Genomic DNA, 14724 nt, shown 5'->3' on the forward strand with positions numbered 1-14724 from the left:
CAGGAAAAAATACAATTAGGTTTTAATGAGCAGCCAAGAGGCTGGAAACTCCATGGGAGCCCTGGGAAGGCCAGGCCACCCAACAGCACCTGCTGGGTATGGGGCCCACAGCACCCATCCACTATGGGGCTGAGCCCCAGAGCACAGACTCATCACTGTGGGGCTGAGCCTCACACCACCCAGCCAGCACAGGACTGAGCCCCCAGCATCCTGTGGTGCAGGACCAGTCCTGGGGAACAGCCAGCAACGTCTGGGTGTGAGCCATTGGAGAGCACTCCACAGCACCCAGCTGCCTCCTAGCACCCATCCCATAGGGAGGGTGCCTCATAGCATCCGGCTGCACACTGCATCCCTCCTCAGGGGAGTGTGCCTGTGGTATATGGGGGTCTGGGAGATCCCACAGTGCAGGAATCCCCATCAGCACACAGATGTGTCATCGTCCTCCTCTTCCTTCTCTTCCTCCTCCTCTTCCTTCTCTTCTTCCACCTCCTCATTTTGTTCATCCTCGTCCTCGCTATCAGTCAGCTGCCCCCGGGGAGCAGGGGGAAAGGGAGGACCCCAGTCCAGGTTGATGTAGGTGACAGCCAGGTTGACATAGTGCTCACCATCCAGTGCGGCCAGGACACGCTCCAGCTCACCCACCAGCCCGGTGAAGGACGGTCTCTCCTCGGGCGCTGGCTCCCAGCAGCTCAGCATCACCCTGTAGCTGCACCGACACCCCAGTCAGCACTGGCAGCACCCCCCCAGGACACCCCCTGCCACCCTGCCCACCCCCAGCTCCACTCACAGGGTGTCGGGGCAGTGAGAGGGCTGTGGGAGGCGTCTCCCCTGCAGCAGGTAGCGGGCCATGTCGTAGGGGTCCACCCCAGCATACGGCGATGCCCCACGTGTCAGCAGCTCCCACATGAGCACCCCGAAGGACCACTGCCGAGAAGAGAGCTGCCATGGGTGCACAGGTAGGATGAAGATGGCGGACGGGGAGGGGGGGGTCATGCCTACCACATCAGACTTTGTGGTGAATTTTTGGGTCTGGAGGCTCTCCAGAGCCATCCACTTGACGGGCAGCTTGGCGTGGCGGTGCTGCCGGATGCTGTAGTACTCCTTGCCAAACACGTCACGTGCCAGCCCAAAGTCAGCCACCTTTACTGTCAGCGTCTCATCCAGCCTGCAGGACACCAGGTCAAGGTGGGGACTCCTGGGCACCCCTGGACCCAAGCACTTACCCTCTGGTGGAGGTCTGGAGGGCACAGCCACACTCACATGCAGTTCCTGGCTGCCAGGTCCCGATGCACAAACTTCTTTTGGGCCAGGTACTCCATGCCCAGGGCCACCTGCAGCCCGAAGCCAATGAGCTCCTTCACTGTAGGGCTCTGTGAGATGGGAGTAGTGAGCATGGAGACCTTGGCGCCCACCACGGCCCTCCCCCCTTGGGGTACCCCCTACCCGCTCCTGGGTGCGGATGAACTGGCGCAGGTCCCCGTGGCGCATGTAGGGCAGGACGACAAGGGGCAGCCCATGGCGGGGCAGGCACACCCCCAGCAGCGAGAGCACCTGGGGGTGGTGGAAGCTCTTCATGAGGATGCCCTCGCGCAGGAACTCCTCCACTTCCTCCAGGTCCGTGATGCCTGCGGAGAGCTGAGCTGTGGCCATTCCGCTGCTGTGCCACAGGAGCACGCGTGGGAGGGGAAGCTACTCACGGTGCAGGGACTTGACAGCACAGTGGAGGTCGCCCAGCAGTGGGTCCGTGTAGGTGCCATGGTAGACGCTGCCAAAGTGTCCTGCAGGGACAGGTGGCACAAAGCTGGCACCCACACACATTGGGCAGGTAACGCCACACACACATTGGGGTGTAGAGGCACCTTTGCCGATGACCTGGTGGCGGTGGGTGACAAGCCGCTCCTCAGGGATGAGGATGTCCTTCACTTCCTCCAGCAGCTCCGGCCGCAGATCCTCCAGGCAGCAGGATGAGGCCCTGAGCAGCGGCATGGGGGATCCGCCGCCCGCTGCACCGGCCCCAGCACTGCCATTGGCACCGGCACTGGTGACTCGTGTGCGGGGCCCCACGGGGCCGGGAGTGCCCGCTGTGTTCAGCACTGCCGGGACAGGCAGAGGCGGGATGAGGGCTGGCAGCACCCAGCACCCCGCCACCCACGGGTGACACCCACTTACCCAGCACCTCTCTGTAGTCGACGCCGGGGCGCTGGGTGGTGATGGGGGGGTCGCTGCGGCCGGGCTGTGCCAGCAGCTCCAGGTTCTCCGTACCTGCGGGCAGCAGTGAGTGGGTAGGGGGTGGCGTGGCAGGAGTCTGGGGGGCACCAGAGTGCCCGGCGAGCACGGCACTCACCTCGCCTCTTACTCCAGCGCCAGCGGAACAGCACGGCAGCCAGGATGCAGCAGACCAAGAAGGTGATGCCGGTACCCAGAGCCAGGCTGGCGGCCAGGTCCAGCGAGGTGGGGGGGGACAGCACCCAGCCCAGCGCCTCACAGGCTCCGTTCACACAGATCTGGAGGATCAGGGGCTCAGCAGGGATGGGGTGGGGGGAACTGGGGCGGGTGGCTGCCCACCCAGGGGGTTCCTACCTCCACGGGGGCCCCAGCGGAGGTCAGGCGCAGCTCGCGGGGCAGGCGGCACGTCACCTCGTTCTTCAGGACGTTGGGGTGGCAGTCCCGGCCCCCCACCGTCATGGTGATGTTCATGCAGCTGGCCACGGCATCCAGCCCCAATTGCTGCCCAGAGAGAGCACCGTGACCTCGGGGGTCCTGGCAGTTGGACCCCCTACTCCGGCTCACCCCACTGCCCCACGTACGTGCACCTCGATCTCATCATCGCCGGGCTTGAGGCGGAGCCGCCTGCCCTCCTGCTCCAAGGGGTAAACCTTGGGCCGGGAGTAGTAGCGGAGGCGGAACAGCCAGCGGCCATCGGCGCCGTCCAGCAGCACGCTCAGGTTCCCCAGCACCACCTCCTTGGGCACCTTGCTCTCGAAGGGGAAAGCTGGACTGTGGCACAGCAGGCGCTCCGGTGCCGGCGGGTCCTCACACTCCTGTGGGGAGGGAGATGCTGAGCACCGGCTCGGAATGTGCCCAGGGGATTGCGGTGCGGTGGGCAGGGCCGGGGGGCGATGGTCCCACACCCCGGTGCTTACTGTGGCTTGGGTAATCACACCACCGGCTTCAAAGCGGATCTTGGCGCGATACACGGAGTCCAGGTGGGTGCCGATAATGGTGAGCAGCGAGCCCCTACGGTGGGCAGGGATCAGGTTCCCCGGGGTGCACAGGGTCCCCAGAGTGCCTGCAATTCCCAGCACCTCATCCAGCCCAGCCAGGGCAGTTGGCAGGACAGGGCTGTCCTCTCGGCCAGGAGAAGGGAGCCCACGCACTCACTCATAGCTGCAGCTGGGGACGATGGCGGATACCGTGGGGTCGGGGCGGTACTGGAAGGGCACGGGAGCCGGGAACTCCTCCCCGTCGATCCACAAGGCTACCCGGGCTGGGCCCAGGCCAGCAGCGGCGGGAGCCGTGCATCCGATTGTCCCGTTGTCCTGGCTGGAGACACGACAGCCGTGGCTGGGGGGACTGCGGGGGCTCCCCGTGCCCGTGCCCGTGCTGTGCCAGGCGGGGACAGAACAGGGGTGTACCTGGGCTGCCCGGTCAGGGCACACTCGGAGCCATTGACCGTCACCCGCCAGCTGCTCCCTGCCGAGAGGTGTCTGCCGTGCAGTGACAGGAGGGTGCCACCCCCCCGGGGGCCAAACGGGGGGTGCAGGGCACTGACGTTGGGCTCCTGAGCAGAGATGGGGTCAGTGGGATGGGTGAGTGAGCCAACCCCCCCCGAGTGAGCCAAACCCCCCGCCCGACCCTGCCAGGGGTGCTGCCGGTGGGGAACCATACCACAAAGACGAAGCCACGGAGGGTGGCAGAGCCGTAGACACGGAAGCCAAAGGGTCTGGTGGGTTCCTCCACAGTGAGAACCACATCGGCCGGGCCCGCCACTGCTGCCGGCCCCCCCGGCTCCAGCTCACACACCAGCACATCCACAAACTCCTTGCGGCGAGAGGTGGGCAGGGGTCTGCGGGACAGCGATGGGGGATCAGCCCCAGGCCGGGGGGCAGCCCCAGACCCCTTTCTGCTGCTGTCCTGTCCCAGCACTGCTGCACACCTGTAGCTGTGGCTCTCCTCCGGCAGCACGGTGCAGCCTCGCCGTCCCACTGCCACCCGGCTGGCACCGCGGGGGCTGCGGCTGGGGTCGGGGCCCGAGTGGGAGCGGAAGGTCATTCCACAGAGCGTCACCCGTGTCCGGCCCCGCAGCGGGGCGCTCCGGGGATGGAACTGTGGGAGAGGCACCTGTGTCACCCCAAGCCCCCAAAGCCCAGCGACTGTTGTGGGTGCAGAAATGCTCTTCTCTGAGGAACACAACACCCATCCCAGGGAGGGGGTTCCACCACAGGCCACCCCATTTGCCACGTCCCTCCCCATATGAGTGCTCGGGAGGTGTGAGGAGCAGGGGGACGGCAGCGCAGACCTACGTCGGTGAGGACAGGTGGGCAGCTGTCCTGCACCCAGTGCCCACTGCACTCGTGGCGGCGCCTGCACCCATCCCTGCACCAGCCGCAGCCCATGAAGCGCTCGGCCCGCAGGCAGTGCTGGCACGTGGAGAAGTGGCGACAGCCAGGGCCGGTGACGTTCAGGAGCCACATCTGGGGATGGAGAGTGGAGGTCAGGGGGACACATGGAGCTCCATGCCCACCCTATGCCCCTTGTCTGAGACCCCCCACTCACCTTGGTGCCGGCAGTGAAGAACAGCGAGTGGCTTTGCAGCCCCATGGCACCTCGCACTGGCCCCGGCTCTCCCAGGGAGAAGTTGGACAAGGTCACAAGATAGGAGCTGGAGCGCTGGAGCACCATCTGCAGCAGGGCAGAGCAGGGGGCTAAGCATAGCCCACAGCCTGCCAGGACCTGCCACCCCTCCTGATCCCCCATCCCACCTGGAAGATGCGTCCTTCTGCTGTGCCCAGGTGGGCCACAGTGACGTCTCCCATGGCGGTGACGAAGAGGGAGGTGAGGAGGACACCTGTCAGCTGCCCGTTGAACAGGTCCACTTTGTGGGAGGCAGCAGGGACGAGGGTGGGCTGATCCCAGCAGCTGGTGTTGATCACTGGTGCTGACAGATTCACCTGTGGCCGAACATGGGGTGGTGACTCGACCTGCCACCCTGACTCCCACACCCTCACAGATAGGCACCAACTTGAGCTGTGAGATATTTTGGGGCAGCACCAGATTGCTTAAGTTGCCCTCCAGGCTGGGAAATTTTTGGAGAAAAAACCACATCAGTAGGCCCTCCCTCAGTCCCCCATGTGGCGTCAGATCCTGCCCTCCCCTCCCACCCCATCTGGATATAGTTATTTGCGCTGGCACCACAGGATGCACACTCCAGGACGACCCCTGGAGCTCAGCGAGAGACTGGGGTTGAAAAGGGACACCAGGAGCCATCGTGTCCCTACTGGACACCCCCAATGCAGAGGGGCTGGGGTCCCCTCTGAGTTTCCCCTGCCACAGTGTGAGTCAGCAGCAGTGAGCTGTCTGCTCTGCGCAGGAAGAGGAGGGGATTTGGCTGCACCTTGCCCTGAGCCTGGCTGAGGACACCAAAACTTGTGTCATGTGCTGGGATGAGGGGGCCCTGCCGGGGTGCCCACCCATCTGCATCCTGGCTGTGCCGGGGCTTGTACCTGGGACACGGTGTTCCTGCCCCGCGGCTGCGGCAGGCGAGGAACCCCGGTGACTAATTGCACTTCCGCCTGCGGTTTATTTGCCCAGAGAAGGCGGTGGCTGGCCTGGGGGACAAGGCAGGAGCAGCCTGCACCTCACTCAATCCAGCCTGCGAAGCACCGAGGTCCTGTGGCTTTCCCGCCCACCCCCCCCAGAAAAACAAGCTGGAGAGGATGGCTGGGGTCCAGGGACAGTCACCACGGACACTGGAGTCAAGGCTCCTGGGGAAGCCATACCAGGAGAGGAACTGGCCCAATGCATGACATGTGGCAGTGTGCCCATGTGCTGACATGTGTACCGGTGAGGTGGGAGCTCAACAGGATCCCCACCCGCCCCAGGCCTCCCCGGTGCATCGGGGCTGCCGGAACACAGCAGCCCCTGCAGTAGGTGGTGGGTGGCTGCTGAGCTGACTCACACCTGGTTGATGATGCTTTCCCCCCGCCCTACCCAACCCCACCATCCATCCTGCTCTACCAGTGTTTCCCAGCTCCTGAACCCACTTTCCCACATCCCAGCCAACCCCCAGGGTCCCCGGGCCGGATGCGGCGCAGGGTGGAGCACTCACATTGTGTGGGCAGTACTCCACCGGCTGGAAGAAACTGAGACCCCGCAGCAGTGGCTGGTGCCCTGTTCCACAGCACTTCTCCATGCCCTCCTCCATGGCCTGATTGAGGAGGCGGAGGGGGAAGGCGCAGACAGCCGCGTTCTCCTGCGGCACTCGGCTCTCCGGCCAGCTCTCGGCAAAGGCACCGAAGAGCACGGTGTCGGTGTCGTTGATGCCGAGGTCGCGGGCCAGGCGTGCACCAGGGCGGGCAGCGTGGGCTGCCTGCAGCACGTTGTAGGCGATGTCCCTCTCAGCATCCTCCTCGCTGCTGCGCCGGCGCCGGCGCTTGGACTCAAAGCGGCAGTCGAGGACGAGCTCGCGGTAGCGGCGGAGGTCACGCTCGTGGGTGCTGAGCCGTGCCAGGCGCGTGTGGAACACTGTTGATCCCGGCTGTTCCGGCTGCACCATCAGGAAGTAGACGTGGTCCCCGTCGGCAAAGGAGTGCACATAGTGGATGGTGTAGTTGTTGCGGTATTGCGGCAGCACCGTCAGCCACTGGAAGTCGTTTGAAAAGCCATCCAAGGTGCCCTTCAGGCGTCGGACGGACACCGACTGTGGGCTGTACCGTGCTGCCACACTGCTGTTGACGGTGGAGCCAAGGTAGAAGAAGGAGGTGTAGGAGGTGGCCACCACAGTGGCACTGGTCCCCAGTGGGCTGACCACACAGTCAGGGCAGAACGCAGGGCTGTTGCCCATGGCTGAGTACAGGCAGTGCGTGGCTGTGATGGCCACCTTACCGTCCTGCACCTCCAGCTGGTGCTGATAGCACAGCCCATGCTGCGCCGTGCCACAACTGTACAGCCATGGCTCCAGCGGGTCCAGCAGCAACAGGACATTGTCTGTGTCCTCAGGGCCATCTGTGGTGGCTGGGCACAGGCGACAGATCTCACACTTGGCACTGCGCACCGGGCCGGTGATAAGGACGGAGAGCAGGCGCAGGTCGGGGCTGACCAACAGGATGCGGTTCCTGACAGCCACAAAGACAGCGACTGGGCCGTCGGAGTCAGTGAAGACAGCAACATTCTGGATGGGGCTGCCAACATCGAGGCTGGGCAGTGTGTAGGGGATGGAGAAGTTCCTGATGGAGCTGTAAGGGATGCGGGGACACTGCCAGGCACCAGCACACAGCCGGGTCAGGGTGAGCAGCAGCCAGAGGCACACACAGCACAACAGGCCCATGCTGTGCAGTGCCACTGGTGTGGGGTTATTGACGGTGCTCAGCACCCAGCAGGCTCAGAACTCATATGGAGGGTGGGCCACCATTGCATCTGCCAAAATAAAAAAGGAAGGGTTTCACCCGTTTATTTTAGGTGAAGACCTGGGCACAGCCAGTCGGGAGTCAGTTGGGGGTGCCAGGGTTCCCAAGGGCCAGATGATTTTGGGTAGTGCCGAGGGAGGATCAGTCACACAAAACCTCTTCCGAAATACCATGAGTAGGAGGTGATGCCAAGCTGCCGGTGGCAGAGGGACAGATCCTGCCTTCTGCCACCTACAGACTCTGCCTGTCACCCTGGGGCATCTCTGCCCTGCAATGACCCATTCCGGGGACTGGGATAGGGACCCTGCCAGCCCCCGGGACAGCAAAGGGAACTGGGGATCCCTGCGGGACTAGGACAAGGCCCCCGCCAGCCTCCCGGGACTGGGACCCCCAGCCTCCACCCGCGGCCCCGCCGCAGCTCACCGGGTCCGAGGTCTCCACTGGGTCCGGCTGCCACCGCCCCATCCGTCCTGTCGGGTCCGATCCGAGCACTGCCGGGCGGCAGGGCGCTCACCTGGGCGCTGCCGTGCCGTGCCGTGCCGGGACAGGGCGGAGCGGGGCCGGGACGGAGCAGGCGAGGCGGGACGGGCCAGGGCGGAACGGGGTGGGCGGGTCCTGTCCCCGCACCGCCCGGGGCTCCGCTACGGCCGGCAGCGGTACACGCAGGCCGGGGCGACGGGGGTGTTCGGAGGTCGGGGTACCCGGAGGGTCGCTGGGCACTGCCGGGGGAACAGGCACGGCTGGGCACGGTGCCCAAGAGGCGCACGGGTGTGAGTCGGGGCCGCTGATCGGAGCACGGGTGCAGGGCTGGCACAGTGCCTCGGTTGCCCGCGGCAGGTCCGGGTGGCCATCGGGGGAGCCCCGTGGCTGGGAGGTGGCTGCCAGCAGCATCCCTGGGTGCCAGTGGGGTCCTGCATGTCGGTAGCCTTTGGCCCCTCGGCCGCAGCCCCCAGCCCCGCTGCCTTAGGGACGGCCGACAGATGGAATCGAAATTGCCGCTTCCCCAAAGTTCCTGTGGTGGCACCACGTTCGCTGCTCGCTCCCAGTCCAACAGGGCAGCCTTGGCGAGTGCAGCAGACTCAGCACCGGAGTTCCCAGCTGGGAAAAAGGAGCAGGGCTGGGAGACCCACAGCTTTGCCAGGGCAGCTGTGAAGGTTATTTCTGTGTCTCATGTCCCTTTCCTCCCTGGCTGCCGGCAGTGGCAGGAGGTGCCAGCACCTCTGGGAGTGACTGCTGTTCATAGGGATGTGGGAAGATCCTATACATCCTGATCCATACATGGATTTGCACTCCACGTGCCCTGCTGCCCTTGGACGCTGGGGCCATGAATCCCAGCTTTGCACATGGACCTTTCCTCCAGGTGAGCAAGGTGCTGGGGACTTTGGTCCCAGGAGAAGCTGAGCCTGCCGAAAATGGCCTGTTCCTGCCGTCCGGCCAGCCCCGGCCCTCCCAGGCTCCCGGCCCGAGTTGTGCAAGGCCCGGAGTTCCGCTGGCTCCGGGCCTTACCCAACAGCTCCTTCCTCCGGCTGCGCCTCTGCTCGGTTTCGACATGAGCTGGCCACGGCCAGCTCAGCCCGGGGATTTTGCCGCTCCCAGTCTCCAGCCAGCGCCGCCTCCTGCCAGCACAACCCCGGCAGCCTCGAACCACTCCCAGGCAGCTTTCCTGGCTCCCAGCAGATCCCCGGGGCTGGACTGCACCGTATCAAAACTTGGAACAAACTTTCCCCCCACCCCAGCTTGGTCATCCCCCCACTCCAGTGAACATACAATAACGTGACAAGACATAACTTAGGGTCCAGATAATGTTTATGAGCAAAGACAAGCGATTACACTCTGGCAGGAGCATAAATACAGGAGCAGACCCCTGTGCTAGCCCTGCCGGATCCTTCCCAGCTCCCTCTGTGCCGGGCTATCACCCTGATGGCTCTGCCCTTCCTCCAACACCTATTCCAGCAATATTCAGACAGCCCCGAGACGTTCACAGGTGCTCAGCCCTGCACCAGTGCCTGGGGTGGTCAGGGAGGTGCAGGAAGCTCAGCGTAGCTGGCTCGAGGGGCTGGGTTTGGGGGACAGGTGCTCCCATGCCAAAGGGGAAACTCCATGGGCTGGAGAGCACCATGGCCCTGCACCAGGGGTGTCTCCAAGGAGATGTGCTTTAACTGCCCCTTTAGGGTCCACTACCCACTGCCAGAACCATGAGCCCACAAGCTCCCTGACAAACACCTTTGCACCTTGGCTCTCTGGAGCTGCTCTGTGTCCCTGTGGTGAGGTGGGCAGGACCCTGCTGTCCCAGCTGGGGCAGGCTGACCCACCCTGCCTGCCAGCATCCCCAGGGACAGACATCCTTTTCACAGCCACAGTGGGAAGGGTCCAGGCTCATACAGATGCCAAGGGAGCAAACCTGCTCTGGGACTGCAGAGGCTCCCTAGGACCTGGGGGCTCCAGATCCCCACTAGGCAGGGAGAGGAGCAGTGCATGCCCCAGGCCAGCCCTGTCCCTCACCTGGACGGTGTCACGTGCTATCTGTGGAAACAGCAACATAGGGTCCCCTGAGTGCTGCCATGTATCTCCCCTGGGGAACCTCACCCTTGGCACAGCCACAGGATGTAAGAGAAGGGGGATGCCAGGCACAGGGAGCAGGACCCAGGTGCTCTGCTCCCCTCCAGTAACCTGGGATATCAGCAGCCCCACTCCAGGACCCCCACAACAAGGGATGGAGCTGGGGACTGCAGAGAAAGAGCAGCCCCCCAGCTTGGGCACTGCCTGCAGCTGAGAGAGAGTCCTGTTCATCCCCTTCCCTTTCCCTGTGCACCCCATCTCTAATAACCAGGTTGGACAGACCCACAGGTGGAGTTTCCCTGTGCTCTGGGGTCCCACCATGCCCTCTCCCCTGGACACACAGCCTGGGAATCCCTGGGAATGGGCTCCCCAGCATGGCGGGGGCTCTCCCAGCTGGCTCCATGCCCTGGGTGATGCCCATCAGTACGTCTGGGGTGTGAGGATGAAGAGTCGGTCTTCCTCCTTGCGGATCCACTTCATGAGCTTGTTGACAGCATTGATGGCGCCAGCCTTGGTCCCCAGGGGACTGTAGCATACGTAGAGCTCAAAGGCATTGGTTACCTGGGAGAAGGAGCAGGACACATGCTGGGAACAGGACTGCGCCCCACTTGGGAACTCCGTGTTCCCCCCATGGGCTACCAGCAATGGGGAGAGGGGCTCCAGTGCAGGGACACAAAGTGGCAGTGGGGTACCCTAAATGGGTGGCATTTGGTTTGCTCACAAGTGGGAGAATCAAACCCTGAGGTTTGTCCCCAGAGTGGGTTTTCTCCACAGCACTGAGTTCATGACAGCCCTTGGTGCTGGAATTCACCAGCTCCCACTGCTACCCGAGCCTGTCCCTCCCTCACACAGGGGGCAGGTTCACCCTCAAAAGGACCGTGCACAGGCTGGGGTCCTCCCTGGGGACCATGGAGCTGGTGCTGTGTAGTGTTACCACCCCCCTTTCCCACCATGCAGGACCAGAAAAGACAGGCTCCACCCAAACCCCACCAACGGCCTTACCCACGCCAGGAGGTTCTCACGGGGGCCTGTGAAATAAATGTTCTTCAGGGGCCGTGAAGAGTTGTGGGCCCGACTGTGCAGGTACTGGTAAAGCCCCAAGAGCCTCTCCTTCTCCTCCTCCTGCACGTAGGGAGCCTCAATCTCAGGGCTGCAGGAACACAGCACCCCGTTAACCCCCTGGAGAAGGGGCTTGGCCCATGCCACATGCCATGGCCTTGGTCCAGTGGTTCCCCGGGGCCTCACCTGGTGAAGAGCCCGGAGCTCTTGGACTTGTAGATGAAGTGCCGGAGGTCAGGGATGCCCACCTGGGCGACGCTGTAGAAGGGGGTGCGCAGGGCCTCCTGCAGAGCGTGGTGCACCCCCCGCCGCCGCAGGCGCTCCTGGAAGCGCCGCTTGCAGTCGGACACAGTGAAGAAGTCCTCACGGTCAGTGGAGACCAGCAGCAGGCACAGGTCCATCTCCTGCTCCAGGTAGGAGATGTGGGCATGGAAGAAACCGCTAGAATTGAATTTGGGGAGGCAAATGGGAGTCCAGGCTTCACCCTCCCGGAAAGAGGAAGAAGAGCTGATGAGGTTGAAGAGCAGATGGAGGTCAATGGGGTGAAGGAACTGATCCTTCTTCCTCACGAGAGACACCAGCTGGTTCCCAGACAGCAGAATGGAGAAGACCAGGCTCTTGGCCTTGGCCTGCTGCAGGCTGCTGCTGACAGCGTCCCGGACACTGGCGGCCAGGGGCAGGCAGCGCACAGCGCCCATCAGGAAGCTGGGGTCGTGGGCCATGAGGTCCAGCAGGTTGTCGGTGATGCGCTCGGAGCCAGCCAGGAGCCGGCGCAGGTCATAGTTCTGCTTCTGCTGGAAGATGTGGTTGAGCTGGGTCCAGGTGAGCAGGCTCAGAATCTGGTAGTAGATGTAGAGCAGCTCATGGGCAATCTCCTGCTCCGACTGCTGGGTGCGTGCCACTGCCACCAGCACCAGCGGGCTCCTCCGCACGAAGACCACCTTGTAGCCATCTGCTTGGGAGGGAGTCCCCAGGAGGCCAGGGACAGACCTGTGAGCCTGGCTCCCCGGGCTACAGCCAGGCTGCAGCCTCTCCCCACAGCAACCCATCTGCCCCTGGGGACAGTTGACATGGCCCATGGTGGCAGGCACACGGATGGGCAGGCTGTGACCACCCCCCCTCCACCCCATTTCCCCTCAGGGCGGTACCTGCGTGGATGGACCGGATGGCGTTTTTCTCAGCCTCCAGGAAGGACACCAGGGCCATCATGACACCCATGGTGCTGGACAGGGCCTCCTCAGAGCCATAGCGGGAGTACACGGGCTTGCCCGCCTCGCTCAGCACAAAGACGTGCTTCCGGTGCAAGCGCCAGGCGTCCATGGTCACGTCCTCCTCCTCCTTCCCCGACAGCACCGAGTCACGGCGGGTGGTCTGCGGGGATGGCTCCAGCTTCCCCTCCTTGCTTGGCCTCATCTCCTCCTCCAGGTCAAGGGCCATGCCTGTGAGCTGTGTGCTCAGCTCGCTGAAGTCCTTGCTGATCTGCTCCATGCTGCTCTGCTCAGCCGGCTCCCCCCGCCTCTCCTCTGGGCTCCGTGCCGCGGCCGCGCCGTCCTCGGGACTGGTCAGGTCCTCGTAGGAGCGGGTGTGCACAAACATGGCTCCCTCCTGGCCCGCCCCTGGGAACAACGGGCCATGCAGCATCCATCCACGTGTCCCCCATGCTGGGGAAAGGATGCAAAGGGGACCTGCCTCCTCTCCCCATCCCACAGCACCCGGTGAGTGTGGGTCCTGCTGGTGGGGAGTCATGAGTGGGCTCATCTCCCCCTGCCCACAGAGCTGTGGAGGTCCCAGCCTGCATGAGGAGCTGCTCTTTCCCCACCTGCTTCCCTCACTTTGGTGAGCTGTGCTCCATACCTGGCTCCGTGCCCTGTGCCAGCCCCGGTGTAGGGCTCTCAGACCGCTCCGTGTGCTGCCCATCTCCTGGCGCCAGGGACCCATTGGGCACTTCCCAGCTTTTCTTCTTGTGGACATCTGCAGCCATTCCTCGGGGCAGGACCTGCATGTGACCCACAGTGTCACCCCTGTGTCCCCTCACTTTCAAAACAGGTCCAGAAATGCTCTGTTCTCCAGCAGAGCCAGGCCAGCACCCGCAGCCCCAATCCCGCTGGCTCAGCAGGCAGCACCGAGCTCTGGTGAGATGTCAGGAAAGCTGCTCTAATCCAGCAGGATTTCCTCTCTCACGCAGCCCCAGCTCTTTCCCTGGCCACAGCACCTTTCATCCAGGCTTGGCCCCGATTTCCCCCATGAAAGCTGCTCAGCCTCCCTGTGCAGCGAGGGGGAAGGGACACGGCCCTGGATGGGGCTTGTCCCATACACCTGAAATCCCAGAGGCCTCATGTTTGCAAAGGGAGGGGTTTATGATCCTCCTTGGACCGGGTTAGGTGGCTGTGTTGGGATGAGGCTGGCGACAGTCCTCCTGAGCTGGCACATACGGCGTCACCCCAGGAGCTGGGTGCCCTCTCCAGCAAGGCCATGCCTCCAGCGCGCTCCTTCCTCCCTTCCCTGGGGGAAAACCCGCCCCCAGGTTGAAAAAGTGAACACAAACAAAAGCAACAGGAGGCAGGCAGGCTGGCTAGGGGCCTGTGTTTCTGAACTTGGCTGCTATGGAAGCTCATGGAGCCCAGGCTCTGCTCTGTGCCCTGGCACACCTTCTGCTCCCAAACCCAATCCCAACAAATGCTGCACCTGGGGGAGCCAGACCAGCCCCCATGAATTCCTGTGATAGTCCTGAAGGGAACCATGCAGTGGATCAGGGCCCTGTCCTTACCTGGGGGAGTTCATGCAGCCCCCACCCCCAAACCTGTGACAGCTCTAGGAAGTGTTGGGGAACTGGGCAAAGTTCCATCCTCCCCCGAGAGAGGTAAATCCTCATCCCACAAAACCCTGTGACAGCTCTGGAGGGTACTGGGGAACAGATAAGGGCTCTGTCCTCATCTGGGGGAGCCTGTGACCTGGAGCCCTGGAGAGTGCCAGGGAGCTTACTGGGATCCCGTCCGCACCTAGGGGAGCCAGACACCCCACTAAAATCCTGTGACAGCCCTGGAGGGTGCCGGGGAGTGGATTAGGGCCCCGTTCTCACATTTCCTCCTCACCCTGCTGACCTTACCGTGGGCGAGACTCACCCCAGGACTCAGTCCCGGCCCAGCACGGACCGACCCCGCCCCTTCCCCCTCCAGCGCTGAGGTGTCACCGCTCCTGCAGCCCCGACACGACCCAGGCCCGGGACTCCCCTTAAGGGCAACGCGCAGGGACCCACCTCCGCGGCTCCTCCCGGGGCCGCCCTGCAGCCCCCTGGGCACGGCCTAGGCGGGTCGGAGAAGGGCTCGGAGCCGGCGGCGGGCGGTCACCTCCCGCCCTACCCCCGGTCCCGGCCCCGACCGCGGCGACACCCCCGCCATCGCGGCGACCCGCCGCGGGTCATCATGGGGGTTGTAGGCGGTGCGCTCCTAGGGGGGATCATTGGAGTTGTAGTCCGTGAGCT

The 14724-nt window shown here is 63.9% G+C and overlaps 2 protein-coding genes across 4 annotated transcripts; both read right to left on the minus strand.

Moving 5' to 3' along the window:
- Positions 1 to 8175, minus strand: MST1R (macrophage stimulating 1 receptor). Its single transcript, XM_015640974.3, has 21 exons — positions 8049 to 8175; positions 6329 to 7635; positions 4983 to 5171; positions 4777 to 4902; positions 4524 to 4694; positions 4157 to 4326; positions 3889 to 4066; positions 3636 to 3781; positions 3382 to 3543; positions 3144 to 3237; positions 2808 to 3041; positions 2581 to 2727; positions 2345 to 2504; positions 2170 to 2262; positions 1860 to 2093; positions 1698 to 1778; positions 1444 to 1625; positions 1261 to 1370; positions 1000 to 1165; positions 788 to 924; positions 1 to 706 (listed from the first exon to the last, which is right to left on the minus strand). Exons 2-21 carry the CDS (start codon positions 7544 to 7546, stop codon positions 418 to 420), a joined length of 4287 nt encoding a protein of 1428 aa, XP_015496460.1. The 5' UTR covers positions 7547 to 7635; positions 8049 to 8175; the 3' UTR covers positions 1 to 417.
- Positions 8176 to 9413: 1238 nt separating this feature from the next.
- On the minus strand, positions 9414 to 14652 carry MON1A (MON1 homolog A, secretory trafficking associated). 3 transcript variants are annotated; one of them, XM_015640977.3, is made up of 6 exons: positions 14500 to 14651; positions 13098 to 13239; positions 12392 to 12859; positions 11430 to 12195; positions 11187 to 11334; positions 9414 to 10745 (listed from the first exon to the last, which is right to left on the minus strand). In XM_015640977.3, the coding sequence occupies exons 2-6, from the start codon at positions 13222 to 13224 to the stop codon at positions 10605 to 10607; spliced, it is 1650 nt and encodes a 549-aa protein (XP_015496463.1). In that variant the 5' UTR covers positions 13225 to 13239; positions 14500 to 14651; the 3' UTR covers positions 9414 to 10604. The 3 variants fall into 3 exon arrangements, with proteins under 3 accessions (XP_015496463.1, XP_015496464.1, XP_015496465.1); XM_015640978.3 differs by lacking the exon at positions 14500 to 14651 and adding an exon at positions 14366 to 14388 and having other exon boundaries at positions 10332 to 10745; XM_015640979.3 differs by having other exon boundaries at positions 10632 to 10745; positions 11187 to 11306; positions 14500 to 14652.
- Positions 14653 to 14724: the final 72 nt, after the last annotated feature.

This window comes from Parus major, chromosome 12, assembly GCF_001522545.3.
Source record: "Parus major isolate Abel chromosome 12, Parus_major1.1, whole genome shotgun sequence".
Taxonomy (NCBI): Eukaryota; Metazoa; Chordata; class Aves; order Passeriformes; family Paridae; genus Parus; species Parus major.